A 26,870-nucleotide genomic window follows, 5' to 3' on the forward strand; every position below is an offset into this window, starting at 1 on the left:
CTTATAGATAAATGTTAGTATTTAATATATTATGCCAGTGAACATATTCAAATCCAAAACTTTCTTATCACTTTCATTCTTATGCCCTTTCCCCAATCACCATACTACCTAAACATGCTTGGTCTAACCTGAGACGTAGGTAGACTATCATAAACCCTTTTGATTGGCTTCACTTATTTTCATAATGAAAATTAAAAAAAAAGTGATATATGGCTAAACATATGATTGAGAATTGAAAATGCTTTCATGTTAAATTAATTTTCCATTTGGTGTCTTTATTTGTAATATTTCAATTAAGTATCTTATTTTTTAAAATGTGTTTAATTTTATCTCATTTTAAGCTAACTTTAGTTCCATTTTTAAAAATATTTGAATCTAATAGAAAAAAGACTAAATTAAACTTATTTAAAAAACAAGAGATCTAATTCAACATTTTAAAAGTAATGGAATCAAATTGAACTTACAAAATAAATTGAGAAAAAAAATACTATTTTAACCATGCTTTTCTTACGAAGAGAGGACAAACCTTACTAAGTGAGAATTCATGACACTTCCCTGTTACCTTGCCACATTAGGCCAAGTGTGCAAGAACATCACTATTCACTAATCGCATAGGTTTATCCTCTTCTGTCTACTCGTTGATGGAATTTCCTTCCCTCGTGGAATTGTAGTTTTCTTCTTCTTATCACTGATATTCTTCATGTAAACACAATGATATACACTTCTAATTTGTCTTCTATTCTTGTTTGCCAAAGACGGAAAGATAATGATGCACATACCGACCAACCGGATGAGAATTCCTGAATGATTTTTGTCCGCATTTATTGTCGGTTCACGTCCATCCTTTCAGGCCATAAATCGCGGGGTCCCGTACGTACATTCGTTGCATGGGTGGTAAATCTATAGTACGTAAGCAATTAAGTTTAACACTATATAGACCAAGGCTAAATTCAGATGAAGATACATCCTTCACTATCAGATAATTAAGCACTTAAATAAGTTTAAGTTAAACACACTATAATATCTTTCCTTGGCTGTATATCCTGAAAAGCTCACTCATGGAAAGTGTTTCTGCGGTATTGTGGTAACGGTCACGTTTGCGGGTAATGCGGCTGCTACGATGCGGATTGCGATTGTTACGGGGTGAAATTATTATGTTTTCATTAAAAATAAAATCAATTTTACATTTATTCTAATTATCGTCATATCTTTTTATTTATAACATAATAACATAATTTTTCATTCATTTTAAAATTTGATATCTCCTAACATCCCATATAGTCAATCACATATTCACATTCCACTATTGTCTCTTAGAAATTCAAAAATAGAATATTGGAACCAAGTTTAATTTAATTTTGACAAAAAAAGTAGAATAGAATGGTGTTAAGGTTATGTTCACTACTAAAAAAAGTCCTTTTTACGACACGGATTCTACGACGATTGTGTACAACCAATGTAGATAGTGGTACAATGATATTTTTGTAATTATTGTGATTATAACATCAATATTACGACACATATTCTAAGACTGTTATTGAAAATCGCCTTAAAATGTTATACGAATTGAATTTTACGATAGGTTTGACTGAACAACCGTCGTAATTTAAAAATAAAAAATTAAAAAACCACGAACCCGCGCGTACTAGCTAGCCACCTCATTGTTTCTCCTTTTGCATTCAAGCCCTAGGTACCCTGTTCTTCGTGCTTTCGGTCCATTGAACCCTACCCTCTTCGTTGTTCACCATTGAACCCTACCATCTTTGACAATCTAGCAACGTATCCTAGCCTCTTCTCCTTCCATTGAACCCCACGACATTAATTGAGGAACTTTCTGGCTTGAACTTCCAAGTTCATGAAGAAATTCGTTTGAATCAACGAGTGGCAGTTCGTGAAGAAAGACATTGGAGTCACTGCGAAGAAACCAAGTTAGTGAAAAATTACCTTGTTTTAGTGAAGATAAGGTTGTTGTAGTGTTGAACAGAGGTCGCGGGTTCGATATAACCCTGTTTTGCTACTGATGTTTGGTAATGGTGGTTGCAGGAAAGATATTTGATGTATTGAATGAGTTGTTGGTGAACAACAGTTGATACCTAGTTCATTGGGTTGCAAACGAGTCAGTGAGTATTTGTTTATTTTGTCTGGTTCATGCATGTTAGTATGGTATCTTCATATATAGTTGATACTTAGGTTGATGCTGTTTAAGGAACTTGAGTTGAGTGGACTGAAGATTAATTATGTTGATGTTAACAATTTTTTATTTTGTCTTTAGGGAAATTTGTGTTTTCCTGCATTTATGTGTTTACAGTGTATCTAATTTTAATTTTAGGTGTACTAGATATAATACTGTAGGTTTTGTATTATATTTATCGGGGTTGGGTTATGGTAGCAGAAGAGCCATATTTCTTTAGTTATGTGGAATTCAAGTCTGCATTGTATTCATGGTCCTGACCTTGATCATATTTTCCTGAGTTCATGTCAACTTTTGTATTTGCCTCTTCCATAACTTCATCAATAGAGCAGTCTCTTCATGTTGATTCCCTTCATTTCTGTTCTGAGCTAATTGAACTTGCTCATTCAGTTCTCCATCTTCCATGAGAGTTGCATCTTTATGTACGTCCAAATCCATATTCGTGTAAGAAGTTTGATCCAGCACATCAGGCTTGAACCCAATGCAATGTGAATATGTTGCGTCTTTGTCCAAAGTTAGCTCATCAGCATTTTCTCCATCACCTATTTCATCTGGGGTTACAGTTTCATCGTCCTGAGCATCACCTTCATCACAATTACCATCCCCTGGTTCATTAGTTGTAGAGTCATCCTTGGCTCTTAATGATCTATTCCCTCCATCTCTGTAGTTGACCGAAGGTCCAAATTCATACTTTCGTCTTGTAATTGTGAAGTGGCCGTCAAACTTGAACGAAAGTACAACGACATGATTAGAGAGTTTAGTAACAAATGTACATTGTATTACAATAGAAACATGCAGTAGCCCCTACTGAGGAGAGGTATCAAAAAATGGTCTAGCATAATTAATTTGGCTATGTGATGGAAGATAATTTAGATGAAATGGAAGATAATATGATTAAAAATGAATCTATGTCGCTGTAGCCAACCCTAACTAGGGCCGGTTTCTTTAAACTTTTAAAAGAAAATGATCTTACCTATCAACTACTCATTTTTCTCAACAATTTACCCCCACAACTCTAAGATCGGAGTTCCCACACAAGTTGACAGAAACTGGATCGAAATTGTAGAGAGAAAAGCTTCTATTAACAGAATGGTGTACAAATCATTCCCTAGACTTTTGAGAGGCCTGGATTCTCCCACAACAATCTGAATTCTCTCTCAAATCACAAGATCAAATCTCACTCTGAACCCCTTTTCTTATTTATAGCCAACATGCCTTGTTTCTCCAATTATCTCAGTCCCGAACTAGCTAACTAACTAACTATGGTGGTTACCTATCACATGATCTCCCCTCATCCATTGTCAATGTGACTAAGAGTAGTTTTTTGGAGGAACTGTTTCATAAGGCAAGTACCCAACTCCGCATAAACACTGCTTATCATCATGAAACAAACTGGCAGCCGAGGTGGTAAAAAGATGTTTCAAGTTGTTCACGAGCTTGACTCAAATCAAGTTCGAGCTAGAAAAAAAATTATATTGATTCAGGTTTTGAACCGAATCAATTCCTATTGAGTCTAGTTGAGCTAAGCCAAATTCAACTCAATTTTACTCATTTCTAGTCCTATAATTAATGGTACAATGTATGATGTGTCTTAAGTTCTAACCATTAACCAAAGCAGGTGAGTCCTAATTATGTTTCTTTACAAACTACATTTTATATGCTTTTGCATTCAGTGAACCTAGGTCATCCACCATCAGAAAGTAACCAAAATCCAGATAAACCTTAAGATATCAAGTGCAGGGAATAATTTCAAGGAAAAGAAGTTGTTGCAAGAAACAATTGGAGAGGGTGAAACTTAGGAAAAAAAGGTGTGGTATAGAAACTGTTACCTGTAAACCAGAGAAGAATCCTGGAGTTAGAAACATGTGGCTTGAATCATCACACTCAAGATGACATCCCGCATAAACACAATCTTGCATGCTTAGCTGCCACTTCCAAGGCTTTCCTCTTCCTTCTTCAAGAATTGAGGGAATCAATAGCAGAGAATATGGATCTGATGGGTCTTGCTCATAACAGAGTTCAAGTTTTAACATCATCCTCACAAGGTCACTAGCATCTAAGTTCTCAAATACCTTTGAACCCATACCGGGAATAGGGCTTTGCAAACTTCCTCTTAAGATTTTTTCCAGTTCCTTCCTGCTAACAAATCCATTGTTTTCTGAGGAGTGTTGATAACTGCTAAATAATTGTGAATTAATAGTAAAGAATTAGTCAAATTTTGGCCTGAAATTAATTATTTAGTAGTTATTTGTGATTAAAAGTTAAAAAATTAATTAAATTGAATTTTTTGTTGCAGATACGAAAATTGGAGTTACATTAAGCAAAAAAGGCAACAAAAAGTGAAGAAAAAGAAGAAGTCTGAAGCAGGCCCAACCCAACACGCTCTCTAAGCGTGTGTCACGTGCTAAGCTCGCAAGGCAGTATAGGCGCTAAGCGAGGCGTTAAGCTCAAAGATGCAGAATCCTTTACGCACGCTAAGCGAGGGCCACGGGCTAAGCGCGCGATCCAACAGAAACACACGCTAAGCCTATAGCTCGCGCTAAGCGCGCGATCTGAACGCGCTAAGCGCGCTTACGAAGACCCAAAACCCACTTCAGCAGCTATAAATAGAGAGCCAGTCCAAGGGGAAAAACACATCTCGCCTCAGAGCACTTATCTCAGCATTCTAGGCCTGAGCTCTCCCTTTTCTCTCTATATTCTTTGTCTTTATTACCCCCATTCTTTCTTTCACCCCTAGTTGTAAAGCCCTCAATGGCCATGAGTGGCTAATCCCCTAGCTAGGGCCTGGCAGGCCTAAAAAGCCAACGATGTATGGTGTACTTCAAGAGTTATCAATGCAAAATAGGATTCATTCCAGGTTTTTCTGTTCTAATTTTTTTCTTTTATTCTTGCATTTATTTCTTGAATTTCTTTTGGGTTTTATTCGCTCGGGAGAGGGTATTTCCTAATAAGGGTTTAAGAATTAATGCATGCATCAGTTTTAGGGGTTATATGCTTGGGAAAGGGTAACACCTAATATAACATCTTAAGGAAAGAATCACCGGGTTAGCATTGCTAGGCATAGAATGATAACTCAATGCCCATGCATTTAGCAACATCTAGAACTTAACCTTAATGCATTTTAATTATTGAATCTTCGCAAAGGCATTTGGGAGATAGGTAGTTAAAATAAGCTTGTCATCGTGAGGCATCAGGGGCAAGTAAAGTTAATAGATGTGGGTAGAACTAATACAATTGCATTGGTAATGAATATCATATTTACATGCATCGTAGGCCAATTGGGTTTGTCCGGTCTTGGCATTTCTATTAATTGTCTTTCTAAAACTATTTGATCTAGTAATAGCAATTTACTTTTGCAACTATTCCTGTTTTTACTATTTGTTCTTTACTTGCAAATTGAAAAGTATTCGGTAAATTGCAATAAAATCCCTGTGGAAACGATACTCGGACTTCTGAGGTTTACTACTTAGAGCGATTTGGTACACTTGCCAAAGTCTCAACAAGTTTTTGGCGCCGTTGCCGGAGATTTTATTTTCGCACTTAATTGCCATACTATATCAGTTTGTAAGCCCAACTCTTCTTTTCTTGGCTTATTCTTTTAGTATTCTTTCTCTTCTCTTCTATTCTTTCTTTCTCCCATAATTGCACGGGTAGTGCCTTTTTGTTTTTATGCGACTTAGAACTGCATCTGGAGACGTTGTCCCTATTAACTTGGAAATTGAAGCTACTTGTCGGCGTAACAACGCTGCAAGAAGAAGAAGGAAACAAGACACAGAAGGAAGCAGTTACATCTCACCTCCTCTTTCTCCAAATCATACTGAAATGGACGCGAAACCAGCACGAAGAGTCACACTAGAGGACTTCTCTAAGACCGCCACTCCTCAGTTCTTCACAAGTATTGCAAGACCGGAGGTTCAAGCAGCCAATATCTTCTACCCGCACTCTCTTATTCAGCTAATCCAAGGGAACCTCTTCCATGGTCTTCCAAGCGAAGATCCATATGCTCATCTAGCCTCATACATAGAAATATGCAACACCGTCAAAATCGCCGGAGTCCCAGAAGATGCGATATGCCTTAACCTCTTCTCCTTTTCCCTAGCAGGAGAGGCAAAATGATGGTTGCACTCTTTCAAAGGTAACAACTTAAGAACCTGGAAAGAAGTAGTGGAAAAATTCTTAAAGAAGTACTTCCCAGAGTCAAAGACTGTCGAAGGGAAGATGGAGATTTCTTCTTTCCATCAATTCCTAGATGAATCCCTTAGCGAAGCACTAGACCGTTTCCACGAATTGTTAAGAAAGACACCGACACACGGATACAGCGAGCCAGTTCAACTAAACATATTCATCGATGGCTTGCGGCCTCAATCGAAACAGCTACTAGATGCATCTACAAGAGGGAAGATCAAACTGAAGACTCCCGAAGAAGCGATGGAGCTCATCGAGAATATGGCGGCTAGCAATCAAGCAATCCTTCGTGATCGTACTTATGTTCCCACGAAAAGAAGCCTCTTGGAACTCAGCACGCAGGACGCGACTTTGGCACAAAACAAGCTGTTGATAAGGCAGATAGAAGCCCTTACCGAGACCCTCAGCAAATTGCCTCAACAACTACAAGAGGTAAGTTCTTCCTACTCTTCTGTTTTGTAGGTAGAAGGATGCCCCACATGCGGAGGAACCCATGAGCCTGGACAATGTGTAAGCCAACAAGACACCTCTCGAGAAGTAAACTATATGGGCATACCGAATCGCGGATTCTAGGGTTACAACCAGGGGAACTCATCTGGATTCCACCAAGGGGCAGCAGGATTCAATCACGGGCCAGTGGGATTCAATCAAGGAAGAAACTTCACATAAGGTTCAGGTTGGAGGAATAAGGGAAACCAATATAAGGAGCAAAGGAACCAACAACCATACCAACCGCCATACCAGCACCCTAGCCAAGGTCCGAATCAGCAAGAAAAGCCCACCAATATAGAGGAACTGCTGCTGCAATTCATCCAGGAGACACGATCACATCAAAAGAGCACGGATGCAGCCATTCGGAATCTGGAAGTTCAAATGGGCCAATTGGCATATGACAAAGCCGAACGGCCCACTAGAACTTTTGGGGCTAACATGGAGAAAAACCCGAAGGAAGAATGCAAGGCAATGTTGACTCGAGGGCAGAGAAGAGCACAAGAGGAGGGTAAGGTTGAAGAAGAAGACCGGCCAGAGGAAGAGAGGACAGAGATGCCATAAGAAGAAAGCAAAGAAGAAGAACAGAAGCTGGCATCACCACCTAAGACCAAGAGCCAGAAAACAAGGGAAGCCAAGAAGGAAGAACCACCAGCCCTACCATAAGATCTCCCATATCCTATGGTACCCACCAAGAAGAACAAGGAATGTTACTTCAGACATTTCTTGGAAATATTCAAAGGGCTGGAGATCATTATGCCATTCGAGGAAGCCTTACAGCAGATGCCCCTCTACTCCAAATTTATGAAAGACATCCTCACCAAGAAGGGGAAGTACATTGAGAACGAGAACATTGTGGTAGGGGGCAATTGCAGCGCAATAATACAGAGGAAGCTACCCAAGAAGTTTAAGGACCCCAGAAGTGTTACCATCCCATGCACCATAGGGAAGGAAGCGGTAAACAAGGCCTTCATTGATCTAGGAGCAAGTATCAATCTGATGCCCTTGTCAATGTGTAAAAGAATCGGGAATTTGAAGATAGATCCCACCAAGATGACGCTTCAACCAGTAGACCACTCGATCAAAAGACCATACGGGGTGGTAGAAGATGTCCTAGTCAAGTTACACCACTTCACTTTTCCGGTGGACTTTGTCATAATTGATATCGAAGAAGACACGGACATTCCCCTCATCTTAGGCAGACCCTTCATGCTGACTGCCAACTGTGTGGTGGATATGGGGAATGGGAACTTGGAGTTGAGTATTGACAATCAGAAGATCACCTTCGACCTGTTCAAGGCAATGAAGTACCCATAGGAGGGTTGGAAGTGCTTCAGAATGGAGGAGATAGATAAGGACGACGTCAGTATTCTCGAGACACCACAGTCTTAGTTGGAGAAAGCAATGGTAAATGCTTTAGACTGTCTAACCAGTGAAGAAAAAGAAGATCTAAAGGCTTGCTTGGAAGACTTGGATCGACAAGACAGTATTCCTGAGGGAGAAGCCAGATTTGAGACGCTAGAGAAGGAAGTTCCGTTTGAGAAGAAGAAGATAGAGTTGAAGATATTTCCCGATCATCTAAAGTATGTGTTCTTGGAAGAAGATAAACCTGTAGTAATCAGTAACGCACTCACAACAGAGGAGGAAAACAAGTTGGTTGATGTCCTCAAGAAACACAGGGAATCAATTGGATGGCATATATCGGATCTCAAGGGAATTAGCCCTGCATGCACAGAATAATGATGGAAGAGGACTACAAGCCAGTCCGACAACCCCAGAGGCGGCTGAATCCAACAATGAAGGAAGAGGTAAGAAAGGAGGTACTCAAGCTCTTGGAAGCTGGCCTCATATACCCCATCTCTGACAGCGCTTGGGTAAGCCCAGTACAGGTGGTTCCCAAGAAAGGTGGAATGACAGTGGTACGAAATGAGAAGAATGACTTGATACCAACACGAACTGTCACTAGCTGGCGAATGTGTATCGATTATCGCAAACTGAATGAAGCCACACGGAAGGACCATTTCCCCTTACCTTTCATGGATCAGATGCCGGAGAGACTTGTAGGGCAGACATACTACTGCTTCTTGGATGGATACTCAGGATATAATCAGATCGCGATGGACCCCAGAGATCATGAGAAGACAGACTTTACATACCCTTTTGGCGTCTTTGCTTACAGAAGGATGCCATTCGGGTTATGTAATGCACCAGCCAAATTTCAGAGGTGCATGCTGGCCATTTTTTCAGACATGGTGGAGAAAAGCATCGAGGTATTTATGGACGACTTCTCGGTTTTTGGACCCTCATTTGACAGCTGTTTAAGAAACCTAGAGATGGTACTTCAGAGGTGTGTAGAGACTAACTTGGTACTGAACTAGGAAAAATGTCATTTCATGGTTCGAGAGGGTATAGTCCTAGGCCACAAGATCTCAACTAGAGGGATTGAGGTTGATCAGGCGAAAATAGACGTCATCGAGAAGCTGCCACCACCATTGAATGTTAAAGGTGTCAGAAGTTTCTTAGGGCATGCAGGTTTCTATAGGAGGTTTATCAAGGATTTCTCGAAGATTGCCAGACCCTTAAGTAACCTGCTGAATAAAGACGTGGTTTTCAAGTTTGATGAAGAATGTTCAGCAACATTCCAGACACTGAAGAATAAGCTCACCACTGCACCGGTAATGATTGTACCCGACTGGAATAAAGATTTTCAACTAATGTGTGATGCCAGTGATTATGCAGTAGGAGCAGTTCTGGGTCAGAGGCACGACAAAGTATTCCACGCCATCTACTATGCTAGCAAGGTCCTGAATGAAGCACAGTTGAATTATGCAACCACAAAAAAGGATATGCTAGCCATTGTCTTTGCCTTGAAAAAGTTCAGGTCGTACTTGATAGGGTCGAGGGTCACCATTTTCACAGATCATGCTGCCATCAAGCACCTGCTCGCCAAAACAGACTCAAAGTCGAGGTTGATTAGATGGGTCCTGCTGTTACAAGAATTTGACATCATCATCAAGGACAAGAAAGGATCCGAGAATGTGGTAGCCGATCATCTATCTCGGTTGCAGAATGAAGAAGTCACCAAGGAAGAACCAGAGGTAAATGGTGAATTTCCTGATGAGTTTCTTTTGCAAGTTACCGCTAGACCTTGGTTTGCAGACATGGCTAATTACAAAGCCACGAGAGTCATCCCAGAGGAGCTTAATTGGAGTCAAAGGAAGAAATTCTTGCACGATGCACGCTTCTATGTGTGGGATGATCCTCATCTGTTCAAGGCAGGAGCAGATAATTTACTAAGGAGATGCGTCACAAAGGAGGAAGCACGGAGCATTCTTTGGCACTGCCACAGTTCACCCTATGGCGGTCACCACAGTGGGGACAGAACAACAGCAAAAGTGCTACAATCAGGTTTTTTCTGGCCCTCTATTTTTAAAGATGCTTATGAGTTTGTGCGTTGTTGTGATAAATGCCAGAGAACAGGGGGGATATCTCGAAGAAATGAGATGCCTTTGCAGAATATCATGGAAGTAGAGATCTTTGACTGTTGGGCCATAGACTTCATGGGGCCCCTGCCTTCGTCATATGGAAATGTCTACATCTTGGTAGCTGTGGATTACGTCTCCAAATGGGTGGAAGCCATAGCTACGCCGAAGGACGATGCCAGGGTAGTAATCAAATTTCTGAAGAAGAACATTAGTGATGGGGGAACGCACTTCTGCAACAATCAGTTGAAGAAAGTCTTGGAGCACTACAATGTCCGACATAAGGTGGCCACACCTTATCATCCTCAAACAAATGGCCAAGCAGAAATCTCTAACAGGGAGCTCAAGCGAATCCTGGAGAAGACAGTTGCATCATCAAGAAAGGATTGGGCCTTGAAACTCGATGATACTCTCTAGGCCTATAGGACAACGTTCAAGAACCCCATCGGCTTATCACCATTTCCGCTAGTGTATGGTAAGACATGTCATTTACCTGTAGAGCTGGAGCACAAAGCATATTGGGCTCTCAAGTTGCTCAACTTCGACAACAACGCATGCGGGGAAAAGATGAAGCTACAGATGCTGGAATTAGAAGAGATGAGACTGAATGCCTACGAGTCATCCAGAATTTATAAGCAAAAGACGAAGGCATATCATGATAAGAAGCTACAGAGGAAAGAATTCCAGCCAGGGCAACAGGTATTACTCTTTAACTCAAGGCTAAGGCTATTCCCAGGTAAGCTGAAGTCCAAGTGGTCAGGGCCATTTATCATAAAAGAAGTCAGACCTCACGGAGCAGTAGAATTGATAGACCTTAGAGAAGAGAACTTCGAGAAGAAATGGATCGTCAATGGACAGCGCTTGAAGCTGTATAATGGAGGACAACTAGAGCGATTGACGACCATCATCTACCTAAATGACCCTTGAGAAGGCCTACTGTCTAGCTAAAGACAACAAACTAAGTGCTGGTTGGGAGGCAACCCATCATATTTTGTAAAAATGAAGTTATTTTTTATTCTGAAAAAAAAGGCCCAACAGGTGCAAATAGCAAATAGGAGGTGCAAAAAGAAAAGGCCCAAATAGGTGAAGACAGCAATAGGAGGGGTGCCAATAGAAAAACTGAAGTGGGCTGCACGAAGCTGCGCGCGACCTCGCGCTAAGCGCCCAGGTACGTTTTTAATTTTTGAATTTTGAAATTCTGAGGGATACCAAGGGACACTTTCCTTGGGGCGCTTAACGGCCAAGTGCGCGCTAAGCGAGCAAGCCATAAATTGCTGGACAGTTTTCGAAATTGTCCAACCCCTCAGCTGCTCCTTCATTTTAATTTAAAAAATTTTAACTACCTCATTTTTCTTTCTTCTTTTCTTCTACGCGCTATCACTCCTTTCACCCTCATTCTCTGCATTCCTTTTTCTGAGCATACTTGCTTTGTTGTGCCTTTTCACACGTTCTTCACAAATGAAGGTAGGATTGTGGTTCTAGATTATTGCTAAACTAAGTTGTAAGGACTATCACGCTAAGCTCTGCCAGAGGCTTAGCGAGAACAAGCACGAGGCGTGTACAGCGAGCTAAGCCGCTGCAAGACAGAAGAACAAGAAAATGATGCACGCGCTTAGCCTGCGCCTCGCGCTAATCGCGCTCATGCATCTGGGCGAACGCGCTAAGCGCCCACCCTTGGCGCTAAGCATGTGCCAGCAGCAGGAAGAGGGTGCTAAGCGCGGGGCTGGGCCTTAGGGCCCATCAGCCTCGTGCCTTACTCTTTGCACCCCCACTTCTACTATCCACACCCCTTCTGATTACTTTCTACACCCCTTTTTTACTAACTGCACCTCTATTCTGATTACTTTTTGCACCCCCTTGGTTGCTAACTTCAGTTTGTTTTTCTTGTTTTTGTTTTTTCGGATGGCCTCCCACAAACACCGAGCCGTGCCCACACCCGGGGAAACGTCCAACTAGGACTCTTCCCATTTCACTTCAAAGACAGCTTGTCACAGATATCAGGACAACATTCAGCTCCGGAACATCCTTCCAGAGAGGAATGTCAAGCTCGCACCCGGGATGTTTGATGAGTTCCTCCAGGAACTCTAGAGACACAGATGGGACCAAGTTCTGACCCGACTTCCAGAGAAGCGGATTGATGTTGCTCTGGTGAAGGAGTTTTACTCCAACCTATATGATCCAGAGGACCACGGTCCGAAATTTTGCAGGGTTCGAGGACAGGTCATGCGATTTGATGCTGAGACGATTAATGACTTCCTCGACACCCCGGTCATCCTGGCAAAGGGAGAGGATTATCCAACATACTCCCAGTACCTCCGCAGGCCTCCAGACCATGACGCCATCCTATCCGCATTGTGTACTCCAGGGGGGCGATTTGTTCTGAATGTTGATGGGCCCCCCTGGAAGCTGTTGAGAAAGGATTTGACGACACTCGCTCAGACATGGAGTGTACTTTCTTATTTTAACCTTGCACCTACTTCTCACACCTCTGATATTAATGTTGACAGGGCCCGACTCATATATGGTTTGGTGATGAAGATGGACCTGGATGTGGGCAGCCTCATTTCTCTTAAGATCAGTTAGATCGCCCAGTCCAGCACTTCCAGGCTTGGGTTCCCAGCGTTGATCACAACACTGTGTGAGATTCGGGGGGTTGTCTCTGATACCCTGATTTTTGAGTCACTCATTCCTGTGATCAACCTTGCCTACATTAAGAAGAACTGCTGGAACCCCGCCGAAACATCTATCACATTTCAGGGGACCCGCCGCACACGCACCAGAGCTTCGGCGTTGGCATCAGAGGCTCCTCTTCCATCCCAGCATCTCTCTCAACCTTCTTCCCTGCGGCCACGGCCTCCACTTCCATCCACCTCTGCACCTCCAAACATGCATGGACAGATGCTCATGTCCTTGTACCAGGGACAACAGATCATCATCTAGGACCTGCATCGATTGTCCCTACATTTGCAGATGGATCCGCCACTCACGACTCCAGAAGCCTATCATCCGCAGGTCGCCTGGCCAGGAGACCAGCCTTCCACTGACAGGGGGAAAGAGCTTTCTGGAGCCGCCGCTACTGAGGATCCTGCAGTCGATGAAGACCTCATAGCTGACTTGGCTGGCGCTGATTGAGGCCCATGGGCAGACTTAGGCGGAGGCAGTTGATCTTATCTTTTGATGTTTTCTTTTATATTATGTTTTATGTTATGTTTTTATGTTTTGTTTTATGTAGTCTATTTGGTAATTAAAAATAGGTAGTAGTAATAATATTAGTATTTCAGTATGTGTTTTCTGAGTAATAAGTGCATGATAACTCAAGCAGTCATAATTCTTTAGCTTGTTCTGAAAGGTTCAAACACTTGAGATGCCACTGATCCTTGGAGAAACACTGGTTCTGGAAGCACAAGTCAGGTCAAGAAATGGAACATGAACAGCACAGAATGGAAAGGTTAGCTTGATGGAACAAGGTAATAACTGGTACGTCGAATACTTGCTTAAGTCTCGGTGAGAGTGTGAACTTAATTGTGAGAGAAACGCCTGTTTTTAAGTCCCTGGTTTTGCATCATTCTTAGACTGTTAGAATAGTTACTTAAGGTGGATATGATCAAGGCCATGTTTGTTTTGTTTACCTACTTAGCCAAAAAGCCAACCCAGCATAATTTTACCCCTTGCACCCATGATTGAGCCAACTGATTATTTTGAATTAACCCTTGAGCCAATTAAACAGAATCCTGACCTTTTAGGATTTTAAGAGAGCAAAAATGGGTTATAAAGGTCTTAATTTGGGGGATTTTGGGAAATAGGCAACCAAGACAATAAGTACAGCACACAAAGTAGGACACCTTTTACAAACAATAGGCCCAATTTCGAAAAAAAAAATGATGAAGAGAATTTAATAAGGGGCAGAAACAAAAGAGCAAGAGAGGTGTCAAAAGAAAAGTGTTGTGGGGAAATAAAAGGGCTAAGTAAAAAGGCCTAGGCAGAATTGGAAATTTTTGCTCTCTTTTAATCCTAACTTTGAATTTCCAAGAAAAACCATGATTTTTTGTAAGTCAGGCCCCGATACAAGCCAATAAAGTCCTTAGTGATCCACCAAAGGTAATTAGAGATAACTGTAACTGAGATGAAATGCAAAACTTTGGAGTCTTACTTGCAGGTTGTTATCAAATTGCAAACACTAAACCAGACACTTGTGACCAAAGTGAAACACCAGCCTTGTGAGGAAAGTAAGGCAAGCCAAATTTGATTGAGTCCCATATGACTAATTGATTCAATTCTTGTGTTGTGATGCTTTCATTTTAAGATGTTGACAGATGCGGAAAGGACCAATGAAAGAAGAAGGAACTGAAGCCATTGATAGTGTTGGAATATTTAAGAACTTGCTTGAGAATTTACTTGTTTTTATTTTTGGTTTGCATGGGGACAAGAAAAGTTTAATTTAGGGGATTTTGATAACTGCTAAATAATTGTGAATTAATAGTAAAGAATTAGTCAAATTTTGGCATGAAATTAATTATTTAGCAGTTATTTGTGATTAAAAGTTAGAAAATTAATTAAACTGAATTTTTGGTTGCAGATATGAAAATTGGAGTTACATTAAGCAAAAAAGGCAACCAAAAGTGAAGAAAAAGAAGAAGTCTGAAGCAGGCCCAGCCCAACACGCGCGCTAAGCGCGCAAGGCAGTACAGGCGTTAAGCTCGAAGATGCAGAATCCGTTACGCACGCTAAGCGAGGGCCACGCGCTAAGGGCGTAATCCAACAGAAACACACGCTAAGCCTGCAGCTCGCGCTAAGCGCGCGATCTGAAAACGCTAAGCGTGTGGTGTCACGCTAAGCGCGCTTACGAAGGCCCAAAGCCTAATTCAGCAGCTATAAATAGAAAGCCAGTCCAAGGGGAACAACACATCTCGCCTCAAAGCACTTCTCTCAGCATTCTAGGCCTGAGCTCTCCCTTTTCTCTCTATATTCTTTGTCTTTATTACCCCCATTCTTTCTTTCACCCCTAGTTGTAAAGCCCTCAATGGCCATGAGTGGCTAATCCCCTAGCTAGGGCCTGACAGGCCTTAAAAGCCAATGATGTATGGTGTACTTCAAGAGTTATCAATTCAAAAGAGGATTCATTCCAGGTTTTTCTGTTCTAATTCTTTTCTTTTATTCTTGCATTTATTTCTTGAATTTCTTTTGGGTTTTATTCGCTCGGGAGAGGGTATTTCCTAATAAGGGTTTAAGAATTAATGCATGCATCAGTTTTAGGGGTTATACACTTGGGAAAGGGTAACACCTAATAGAACATCTTAAGAAAAGAATCATCGGGTTAGCATTGCTAGGCATAGAATGATAACTCAATGCCCATGCATTTAGCAACATCTAGAACTTAACCTTAATGCATTTTAATTATTGAATCTTCGCAAAGGCATTTGGGAGATAGGTAGTTAAAATAGGCTTGTCATCGTGAGGCATCAGGGGCAAGTAAAGTTAATAGATGTGGGTAGAACTAATACAATTGCATTGGTAATGAATATCATATTTACATGCATCGTAGGCCAATTGGGTTTGTCCGGTCTTGGCATTTCTATTAAATTGTCTTTCTAAAACTATTTGATCTAGTAATAGCAATTTACTTTTGCAACTATTCCTGTTTTTACTATTTGTTCTTTACTTGCAAATTGAAAAGTATTCGGTAAAGTGCAATAAAATCCCTGTGGAAACGATACTCGGACTTCCGAGGTTTACTACTTAGAGCGATTTGGTACACTTGCCAAAGTCTCAACAAGTGTCGCTTCCTAACATTCAACTTTATCAGCTGACCAAGTGCCTCACCACAGAACCACTCACAATCTAAAATTAGAAACCCCAACTCATCAAAGTAAACCACCTCACCAATGTGATGAAGACAGGTAGCAATAGCTCTTCTCTTCATTTCCACCCTCTCTTTATTATCATTTCTTGATCGAATTCTCAACGACGGGACTTTAACTTGGCATAGCTCACCAAACTCCTTCCACTTCATTGCTGGCTTGTTGTAGTTCTCAGATCTCCAGTCTGATAAAATTTGTATCAAATTGTTGCAATGTTGATAAAACTCGCGGCACTCTTTGGAGAATTGTCTTGCTTGTCTTTCGGATATGATGAGTGAGTTTACTAACTGATGCTGATGATCTTGCATCAACTGTGAATACAATTGGGTAGAATTCAACATAACCTTGGAACTTGTCTCTCAATCTCTGAATTGAATCTACTATGTGCTGCAAATTTGGTGATGGTTGGTTGATTTTATCAAAATGTGCGAGTACAACAGCAACACTTGGTAGCATGCATTGTTGTATTGCCCTTTTAGAGTTGGAAACTATGAACCTGAGCCAATATTGCAAGTCTCCTTCAATTTCAGTTGAACTTTTTGGTTCTTTGTTGCTTGGTTTTCTGAATAAACTTGATATGATGATGAAAAATGATGCACTTCCATGCCCTGGGAACATAAGATCATGGAGGGATAAAAACTCATGCTGACCAGCAAGGTTCCATATTGAAATCCTTGTATCCTCATCCTTGAAAGTTTTTATCTTCATTCCTGCTATCTTGATAGCCTGCTCCACTGGGTTCACAATTGTTCTGACTTGATCGAAGTAGGGAAGTCATGAAGCAAAGAAATTTTGTGATATTGAATGACAAAGTGTGGTTTTGCCTGAAAAATATGAAATTAAACTATTAACTATGGTTCAAGTTGATCTGTCATTAGCTTGTGCTGATATGAAAAGAATGGAGCTTAATTTGGTTCCATGAACTTATTTTACTTATATAGTATTGAGATAGTGTGCCATGAAATGAATCAATAGTAAAACATTTGTTTATATTATAAAAAACCTGAAGCCTGAGTTGTAGAGTTGACACATCAGCATGAACATTCTTTCTTATCATGCCATGTCAGCATGAACATTGTTTGTTATGAAACCACATCATCCATCCTTCATTCTATTATAATTCTCACTTTAATATTTAATTTATTGAACAGAATGTTTCAGTTATGATACTTCTTAACTAAGTATAATTATTGATAAATAAGTGATAAATACTGAATTCCACAATACAGTTCATTTAAGAAGATAGAACAATGGTGAAGACATAAGTATTTTTTGGCTATCTAAAAATTTAAGGTCGAGAACGTTGGAGAAAAGATGGTAAGGTATACCAAGAAAGGCACTATCACAAGTGATATTAAACACAAACTACACTTGGATCAGTAAGATTAACAGAATAGGTTAAATAAGTTATGCATTTTATTTTCTTTAAAAAGGTACATGTGGTGAAATTATTTATAGAGAAACCAAAATGTCAGGGTCATTTATTTCCTTTAAAAACTGGAGAGTTCCTCTCAAGGTGTTGTTGAACGAAGACAAAGATTAGTGTTTTGACTTTTGAGTAGAATTTCTTTGTATTTACTATGTTAGTGTTTTTGAAGTGTGAAACTGTGAATATTCACATCATTTACCGACTTTATGTAGGTTGTTTATGGCTGGCTGAAAAGGATGACTCCTGTGAATAGTGCATCTTCTTGGCAGTCATACAATGAACAAGATAAAGTATCTTTCAACTTATCACACTTCTTAAAGATAAAGTATTGAAATGTTAATGTAGTACATACAAAATGTTTCCATCCTCTCTCCATCTAATCAATATTGATGTCCTTTGTTTTCTTGATAAGTTTCTATCTATTATGATTTCTTGATATATGCTAGCAATCCTCATTTCTTATTGATGAGAAAGGAGTTGTCTGTGTGTCTGTTGTGATCGGCTTTTCTTTTCGTTTTTGGGTCTTCGGTTTTTATTTTATTTTAATGTGATGAGCAAAAACTGATTCTTTTTTATTTTTTGTTCCTTGTTTTTGCAGCAATATGAACCCGGATATACAGCAGCCCCAAAGAAATCGCAAGTAGCTGATGCAGCAACGACCATTAGGTATTCCCGCATTATATGCTTATTTTTTCGTATGATTGAATTGATTTCACATGCTTATGTTAAATTTAAGTATTAAAACACAATTTTAATGTTTTTGGTTACAACGTGTCGAAGTGACTCAACTTTGCCGCGTGCAATTCAATCAAAGTGAAATTATGTGCCTTGCAACCAATTGTTTAGCCTTAATCGTATCACAATTCTAAAATTGGCACCTTGACTAAGCTAAGTTGGCACAGTTTTTCTCTCAAACCCAATTTTTTATTATCTTTTAGGTGCAGAAAAGTTGTTTCTTGATTATTTGTGGAAAAATTGACAAATAGTCTAAAGGCTCATTTTTAATTCGTTGGTGGTGTATTACATTACAGGGATAGCCTGCAAATTTCAAGGATCGAACAAGAACCGTTAAATACAAGAATAGTGGGTATAGTTGAAGGAAACAATTACTCTGAATGCACGTATGCTTCGGATAGAACCGCGGCTTGTTGTCGATCCCTGGCTTTAGCAGTAAGCATTATTTTCTTATATACTTTTTTTATATTGAGTTTTTTCATAGTACTTGTTAAAGATTTTCGAAAACAAAGTATTGAATGAAAAATATATATCTTTTTCTTTTTTAGATTTTTTGTTTCGTAGTGGGTGATGAGTAAATCTTAACTTGATTCAGATTTTTTAAATGCAAGTGAACAGTGTGCGAGGCAACTGGCATTGCGGTACTTGTATGCCTAATTTTGTTGAATTATGATTAATTGGTCTGAAATTGGGCACTTAAAAAATTGAAGGAGCCAAAAACTCCTACATTGCGGTACTTGTACTTTCCTGAATTACGTTCCTTTCAAGAACATATTTCCTTAGTGTTCCATTTCTCTTAGTTGTTGCTGAAGTTTTTTTCCATTGAACCATGTACATCTTTAAAACTTTTTTTCTTTTCACCTATATTTATAATTATAGCAAGATGATTGCCATTGTATTGAATTCAAAAAGTTAGGCTGGTTTTCTTTAAGCATATTAGTGTTCTTTCTCTATGTAAAGGCTAAGATGAATTACAACATTAACATTAATGAATGTGTTGAAGATTCTGAAGTGAAATTTTGAAGCTTGAAACATATATTTTGAAAAATTCTGAATCCCTTACTTTCTTAAAACTGCATAGCTCCCTTAAAAATAGGTGCTTAATTTCTAGTACATTGGCCTAGTTTCACTGGAATTGACTTTTTTGCCTTGTGGTCTTAGTTCTGAAATAGTAGGATTGAATGTCTTACTAAACTTGAATGAATGAATGAACTGATGGAGTATGAAATTTCCCGTACTTTTGGTCATTTATATTATGCTTGGTCATTGGGCAATTTGAATACACTCTGCTGGGCAATTGGTTCTATATCAGGTCCCATGATGGAAGAACAGGTACTGTGAACTTCATGCTTTAGCTTAATTGATACTGATTATTATTAGAGTATTCTTCTGGTTAACCCACCTGTTCAATCAAAACTTGAAATATATAGGATTAAATTGAATCAACCCAACTTTTTTTATTTTTTCCGGGGCAGGGGTGATGGCGGCTGATTTTGATTTTGTGTGATGGTGGGAATTGAATAGCCATGAAATTTCATTTGCCATATACTTGGCATGTCCCCATTACAATTTTTTTGGTTAAGCCATCGTGATGATATTATAAATAACCATGTTTACGATGTTAATGTTCTCTTGTATATTGTTTGAGGGGATGGAGGCTGGGAATTATTTATTATACTTATACACACATAATTCAGTTTCTTTTTTTTTTTTTTAACTTGGTACTGTATCAATTTTTGTCTGAATTTTAATTTGTGTAGTTGAGCATGCTGCATTAAAGATCAATTGTTTCTCTGTTCTTATTTGTTTTCCAATTACATCTTTTGATATTTCTAAATTTTAAGCTTTAATTTGGAGAATGAAATGTAAAGATATGGATTGCAGGGCTATCATGGGGACACATCAGCAACTTTCTATTGTGGAGATGTTGATGATATAGCTAAAAAACTAGTTCAGGTACCATTTTGTCTTCATGCCACCAATGGTTGTGATTTGTTGCTATTGTGTCTTCATACTGGCGCACACTCTTAATCTGTTTCTCGATATAATATACTTCAATTGTTTCTTCCTATATTTTTAAAGTAGAATCTATGTATTCTTTCCCACCAAGAGTGAAAAAGCTACTCTGATTGTACTATATTTGCTATTTACAAGTATGGTACAATTTTTTTGGCCCTTTAGTTTTGGATCCTGAATTGGGAATGATTTAAATCTGAAGAAAGGATTTTATCAATATATGTAGATATTCTTGTCATGCATTGATCCCACAATGGATAGTTACATCTTTTCAAATAAAAAATGTTTGTGTTTTGTTAAATATTTGTATGTTTAAATGCAGTTCCTAGGGACTTCAGATTGCTGAAGGAGATTGAACGTGGTGAAAAAGGAATTGGAGATGGCACAGTTAACTATGGAATGGATGATGGTGATGACATTTACATGCGCTCTTGGACTATTGGCCCCCATAATGTAAATATTTCTTTGTTCACTCTGTAGATTCATCCTTATCGATGTTACCCAAAATTGGAAATATAATTGATAAAAACAATTAAAAAAATCTAAACAGTGATGAGTTAAGTGGGCATTTTTTGTCCAAATTTAAGAATTGGTTGGATGCTTGTGAGCACTAACTTATAATGGAAAGTGTTATTGCTATTTTGAAGTTTGTTTTGTGATAATAATAGGAATTTTTTTTTTGGATTTCTTTAGTTTGGAATATATATGCCTTCCTATTTTCTGTTATAGTTGGATTGACTTAGCATATTTATATGGTAAAGAAGTCTGTGCCTCTACTGTATGAAAATTTGTTTATAAGGTTATCTTTTATATATAAAATAATGTACTTGCTTTCATTTTTTTATAGTTAAAAAAGTCTGTTTGCAGATCCTATAATTGTGTTATTCTCATTTATCTTTTCTCTGTCAGGCTGTACATGAAGGAAGAATTTATCAACTGAAGTTGTTTTGTGATAAAGACTACCCAGAAAAGTCCCCTAGTGTTCGGTTTCATTCACGGATCAACATGACTGGTGTTAATCATGAAACAGAAGTGGTATCATTTATAATTTTCCACATGCTTTTGTTTTATAAATATTTTTTCAAAGCACAGGTTGAATCAGCTCCATCTTGCGACACGTCTCATGTTTATGATTATGAGAAAATTTAGTCTGTTTTATTGGCTTAATAACTAATTATCTGTGTGACAATATTTATAGACTTGAATGAAATAGGTTGAACCAAAGAAATTTGGTCTTCTAGAAAATTGGCAAAGAGAGTACACCATGGAGGACATATTGACCTAGCTGAAGAAGGAAATGGCCGCTCCTCATAACCGGAAGCTTGTCCAACCTCCAGAAGGTACCTACTTTTACCATCCAAGATTGTATACACGTTGGATCGAATTGCAATGGCCGCTCCTCATAACCGGTGAGGTTTAGTTTTGGAAGAAGGGTATAATAGAGTTTCGGGGGGTCCATTTTCAACTCTAATGATGCGCGAATGGTAAAGTGGCAATGGTGTGCTGGGGGTGGGGGTGTGTTAGGTACTAGGACAAAGGGAAGGCCTTGTATTTGAGAACAAGGTAAAACTCCTATTCTAAACTACTAAAAAATTAAGTGCAAATTTCTCTTCTTCTCCTCATTTCTACTGGTGATAGCTTATTTATAGATGAGCACATTTTGGATAATGGACCCACATGGTCAGCTAGCACTACACATCTAACAAACTAGCACTAAAACGATTACAATAGAAATGGAAAGGTGGATAAAAGATAATAACAAACTGATATATGCAATAGTAACAGAATGATATGCAGAGGATATTCTTTGTTAGTATATTCACACGTAGTCACCTAGATGAGTGACCCTCTTGGGTTTGTCGTGAGGTTTGCTGCAGCTAGTGTTGCTAACAGGGTGAATGGCAGATGGTGGGTGGTTGGCGCTATTGGAAAGAGTCTGTGATGAATGTGAGTTGATATAAGTGTAGGATTTACAAAGGCTTGCATGTGCTATCCAAGGTTATTCTCGGATGGCCTTGGGAAGAGCCTAAGTTATGGTAGTGGATATGAGTTGGTGTTTGTGTTGTTGGATTTAGGGTTGAGTTAGGTTAACATGCTTTGTGAGAGTAGAGATCGATAAGAAGAAACTCAAATAGCAGGTAGGAGGAGATGAAGATTTTTTTAGTGGTTTGTTTTTGTTAAATAAAATAAAGATAGGGTGGATTTTTAATTATTATTTTAAAAATTAAATACAAACGAAATACTAGCGCTTATAAGGGAAAATAAAAAAAGTATCACGATGAAACTTTTTGAAGCCTAGGCTACCACCCACTATCTCCTTTTCTATAAAATTAAAACGTGCATGCAAGACATGCATATTGCATAAGAGCAATTTTAACAAGGGTTGCAAAATCGCTACGTGGAAGTTTCTTATCGAATTAAAACTTTACAATTAATTTTTGTAGGTTCCACCACGTTTTGTAGTAATGTAACCAAGTATGGTCCGTGGGACACCTCGAAAATGAAATACGACTTGCACTCTTTATTGGTTTTAATTATAAGAGGACAAACTTACATGAATCAGTTACGTGAGGTATCAAAAATTGGCTGGGTTGGAAAACTTAGAGGAAAAAATTAAGAAATTAAAAAATTAATGATATATGCTATTGAAAAATTGTTAAGTGTCCTCAGATCATACATGATGTTATTTATCATTCCGACCAATAATTAGATCTTAAAAATGAATATATCTTTAATTTAATAAATATAATTAATTGAGACTATGGATGACATTGTATTACTTAATAATTTTTTGCTTTTATGACACAAAAGGACAAACATAACTTAGATTTCATGACCTTTTGCGAAATTAGATCAAGTACTTGCTCGTGGAAGACATGGGTCAGTTACAATATTTATCCTTTTCTGACTACACATTACGGGAATCCCTCGTCATATTCTTTTGTAGTTATCTTCTTATCACTTCTGTCCTCGGTGGAAACATAAATCCACGTACGTAGGTATTACGTTACAATGATATTCAAGCACTTCTCTCATTTCTCTTTTTGCTTCCTAAGGAGGAAAAAGCAATTAGTGCACTGTACACAGACCGACCAATCCATTAGACAATTCGAAAACGGTTTCGTGAATTGATGTCGGTTCACCTAAATTTTCTCTTCGCAATAAAAAGTGGGGTCCGAACGAACTTCCATTGCATGGGAGTGAACTCTATATAAGACCAACGCCAACTTCAGATAAAGGCACATCCTTCACGACCACATAAGCAATTAATTAAGCACTCTAAAACATATCTTTATTTCCTTGTCTACATATCTTGAAAAACTCAATCATGGCTAGTGTTTCTTCGGTTTTAGCTCCATTTAGAAGGTAAGGAAGTTAGTTGTAACTTCACCTCATTATTTTCATATAGATAGATAAGTAGATGCAAAAAATTGTTTCTCAAACAAAAAAATAATAAGAGAAAATAAAGTGAGTTTTTCCATGAGTTAATTTTAGCTTACGAAATAACGTATATTTCATTTTTATTATTTTTTTTTTCTTTTAGAAATATTTCTTTGAATAAATTTATCTAATTAGCAGACCTAAAATAGAATATGTACGACTTGCTAGCATAACATGCCAATGCCATGCAGGCTTGATGGGAAGGTGGCGATTATCACTGGTGGTGCGAGTGGTCTAGGTGCAGCCACTGCAAGACTCTTCTCTAAGCATGGAGCATATGTAGTCATAGCTGATATTCAAGACGACTTGGGTCTCTCTGTTGCCAAAGAGTTAGAATCTGCTTCCTATGTCCATTGCGATGTGACAAAGGAAGAGGACGTTGAAAACTGCGTGAACACAACGGTTTCCAAGTATGGCAAATTAGATATCATGTTTAACAATGCAGGTGTATCTGATGAGATCAAAACAAGCATTCTTGACAACAACAAGTCTGATTTTGAGAGAGTGATAAGTGTTAACTTGGTTGGTCCTTTTCTGGGAACAAAGCATGCTGCAAGGGTCATGATTCCTGCTAAAAAGGGATGCATAATCAACACAGCTAGTGTTGCTGGATGCATAGGTGGAGGTGCTACACATGCCTACACAAGTTCAAAGCACGCACTAATTGGACTGACAAAAAACACTGCGGTGGAGCTTGGACAACATGGTATTAGGGTAAATTGTTTGTCCCCTTATCTTGTTGTCACACCGTTAAGTAAGAAATATTTCAATATTGATGAAGACAAAATTCGTGAGATATATTCAAACCTAAAAGGTGCTCATCTTGTGCCTAACGATGTGGCCGAAGCTGCTCTTTACTTGGCAGGTGATGAGTCCAAGTATGTTAGTGGTCACAATCTTGTGATAGATGGAGGGTACACTGATGTAAATGCAGGATTTACCGTGTTTGGGCAGTCTCAGTAAAAATTGTAGCTGTGTCTTCAAAGTTAAATCATTATTGTTGGTGTTTGAAGTGTCTGTGTTTCGATGGCCCTGTAGTTCAGAAACTTGAGCTGTTAGCATGTGTGAAGAAAAAGAAGGCAAATTAATACAGGGTGATATGATACCTGCCTTACTGATTATCGTGGATGTGTGTGAAGTGTCTGTATTCGTGCTGTTTTGGCTTTCGTGACTCTGTTTCGATTGCTTTGAAGTTCAAAAACTTTATAGGATTATATTAATATATATGCCTCACTCTTAGCTAGCAGCTGTTTTTGCATTCAAAATTGTTTGATGAACATCATGATGTTATCTTACATTTAACCAGAGAGAATTGAAAAAATAACCAAAGAATTGAAAATATATATATATAGGTATAATATATAATAGAATTTATAATGTGATAAGAAGAGAGATTGAAAAAAATAAAAAATATTAGTGTAATCTTTAAAATAAGACTGTTGGATATGAAATTGATTTGAAGGCGAGTTTGATATTCATATGCCTTCATCCACTACACGCCAACATAAAATAATAATAGTTGCATTCTTGTGGGGTGCACTCATTCTCGAAGCTGTTTGGTTTTTTTGCCTCCACGTGATATTAATACCAATTGGTTAGTGGGGCATTTTGGTGGGGACAAAGTGATGTTTCATTAATATTAATATTGAGAGGGGTAATGTTAGTTGGGTGGAGGCGTGGAGAGTTATTTCCTGCAGCTATGTATCGTGGTTCTGCTCGGGTATAGCTCATTTTCTGTATCATGCATGGGCTATTCTTTATTCATATTTCATACTCTTTCAGGGAGTATAAATAAAAGCTAACCTATGAAACCTTGATCTGTTTTTGTATTGGTATCGGTTATTAATATAATTCGTTTTTAGTTGATAACATAAAATAAAATAATAATAGCATCTTTTGTTATCGTACACACATTGCACCATCCAAATTAATTTTTCAGTCCTTTGATTTGGGCTGCAGTATTGTGTAATAGTTTGACAAGGAGGGTGTACTTAGCAAATGGGATTTTTTTTTTTTATGCTGAGTTTGGCTAGCTATTCTAAATGTTGGGTTGGGGTTCTCCGTAGTATATATTCTAAATGTATGGGCTTATTTGATCAAAAAATATTTATTTGATTTGTTTGTTAAGTATTGATTTTTTTATAAAAACAAAAAAAAAATATTTTAGTTATTACTCATATTAGGTTACATTACTAAGACTAAGATTAGATTAGATTATATTTCTAAAACTAAGATTAGTTTGGCCATAATTTACAATATTGTAATATTATATTTGTTTAACTTTTTAAAAAATTGAAGCAAATATTGAAACCAAAATTTAAAATATATTTTAGAATTGATGAATCAAGAAGCAGGACATTCAGGCTCTGCTCCATCGTCATCACGGTTAAGCACCCTCAACAAAGAACTGGAAATGGTTCTTACAACTCTGCCTAGTAAGAATGTTTACTTTTCATATGGTTGTCTTCATGTTTACATCAGAGACTGAAATTTGTGTCAAAATATTTGTACCATTCACACGAACGTATATATGATACGTTTACTCACACATGTGACATGTCTATACTTAATTAGCTTTGGTAGTAGGACGTTATGTTTGGTCAATTGTTGTCAAATACCTTAACAAGTAGTAATATGGTATTGTCTGGCTCATTTCGAAGAGTAACATTTTGGCTATTTGATTAATGATTAATTAGGAATTGCATGTATTCCATACACTTTGTTGGTTTTTCTTAGGATGAGAAAAAAATTTGAAACAATGATAGCTGAGAAAAATCTTAGTTTCATTCACTTACCAATGCATCTAGTGCACTTAACAGTTTTAACATCACCAACCGTATTCTATGACTTAGTTAGTTAGCACCCATCTTAGTTTCATTCGCTTAGCTCCATGACTAATGCCTTTGTTTGTTATAGCTTAGAGCTTCCTTGCTAAGCATTTATTTGTCTAACCATAGTCTTTATGGTTAGTATTAATCTCAATTCCGAACTTTGAGAATAGGATATTCCTAGACCACTATAAGCTCACCATATTTTTGAACTAA

The 26,870-nt window shown here is 38.3% G+C and overlaps 2 protein-coding genes across 2 annotated transcripts; both read left to right on the forward strand.

The window, feature by feature from the left end:
* Nucleotides 1-7,546: 7,546 nt before the first annotated feature.
* LOC114405183 lies at nt 7,547-8,182 on the forward strand. The gene has a single exon (XM_028367823.1). It carries the CDS (start codon nt 7,547-7,549, stop codon nt 8,180-8,182), a length of 636 nt encoding a protein of 211 aa, XP_028223624.1.
* A 15,273-nt stretch (nt 8,183-23,455) lies between these two features.
* On the forward strand, nt 23,456-25,072 carry LOC114406523 (secoisolariciresinol dehydrogenase-like). The gene is made up of 2 exons (XM_028369241.1): nt 23,456-23,751; nt 24,018-25,072. The coding sequence occupies exons 1-2, from the start codon at nt 23,714-23,716 to the stop codon at nt 24,787-24,789; spliced, it is 810 nt and encodes a 269-aa protein (XP_028225042.1). The 5' UTR covers nt 23,456-23,713; the 3' UTR covers nt 24,790-25,072.
* Nucleotides 25,073-26,870: the final 1,798 nt, after the last annotated feature.

The sequence above is a fragment of the Glycine soja genome, chromosome 3 (genome assembly GCF_004193775.1).
Source record: "Glycine soja cultivar W05 chromosome 3, ASM419377v2, whole genome shotgun sequence".
Lineage (NCBI taxonomy): Eukaryota > Viridiplantae > Streptophyta > Magnoliopsida > Fabales > Fabaceae > Glycine > Glycine soja.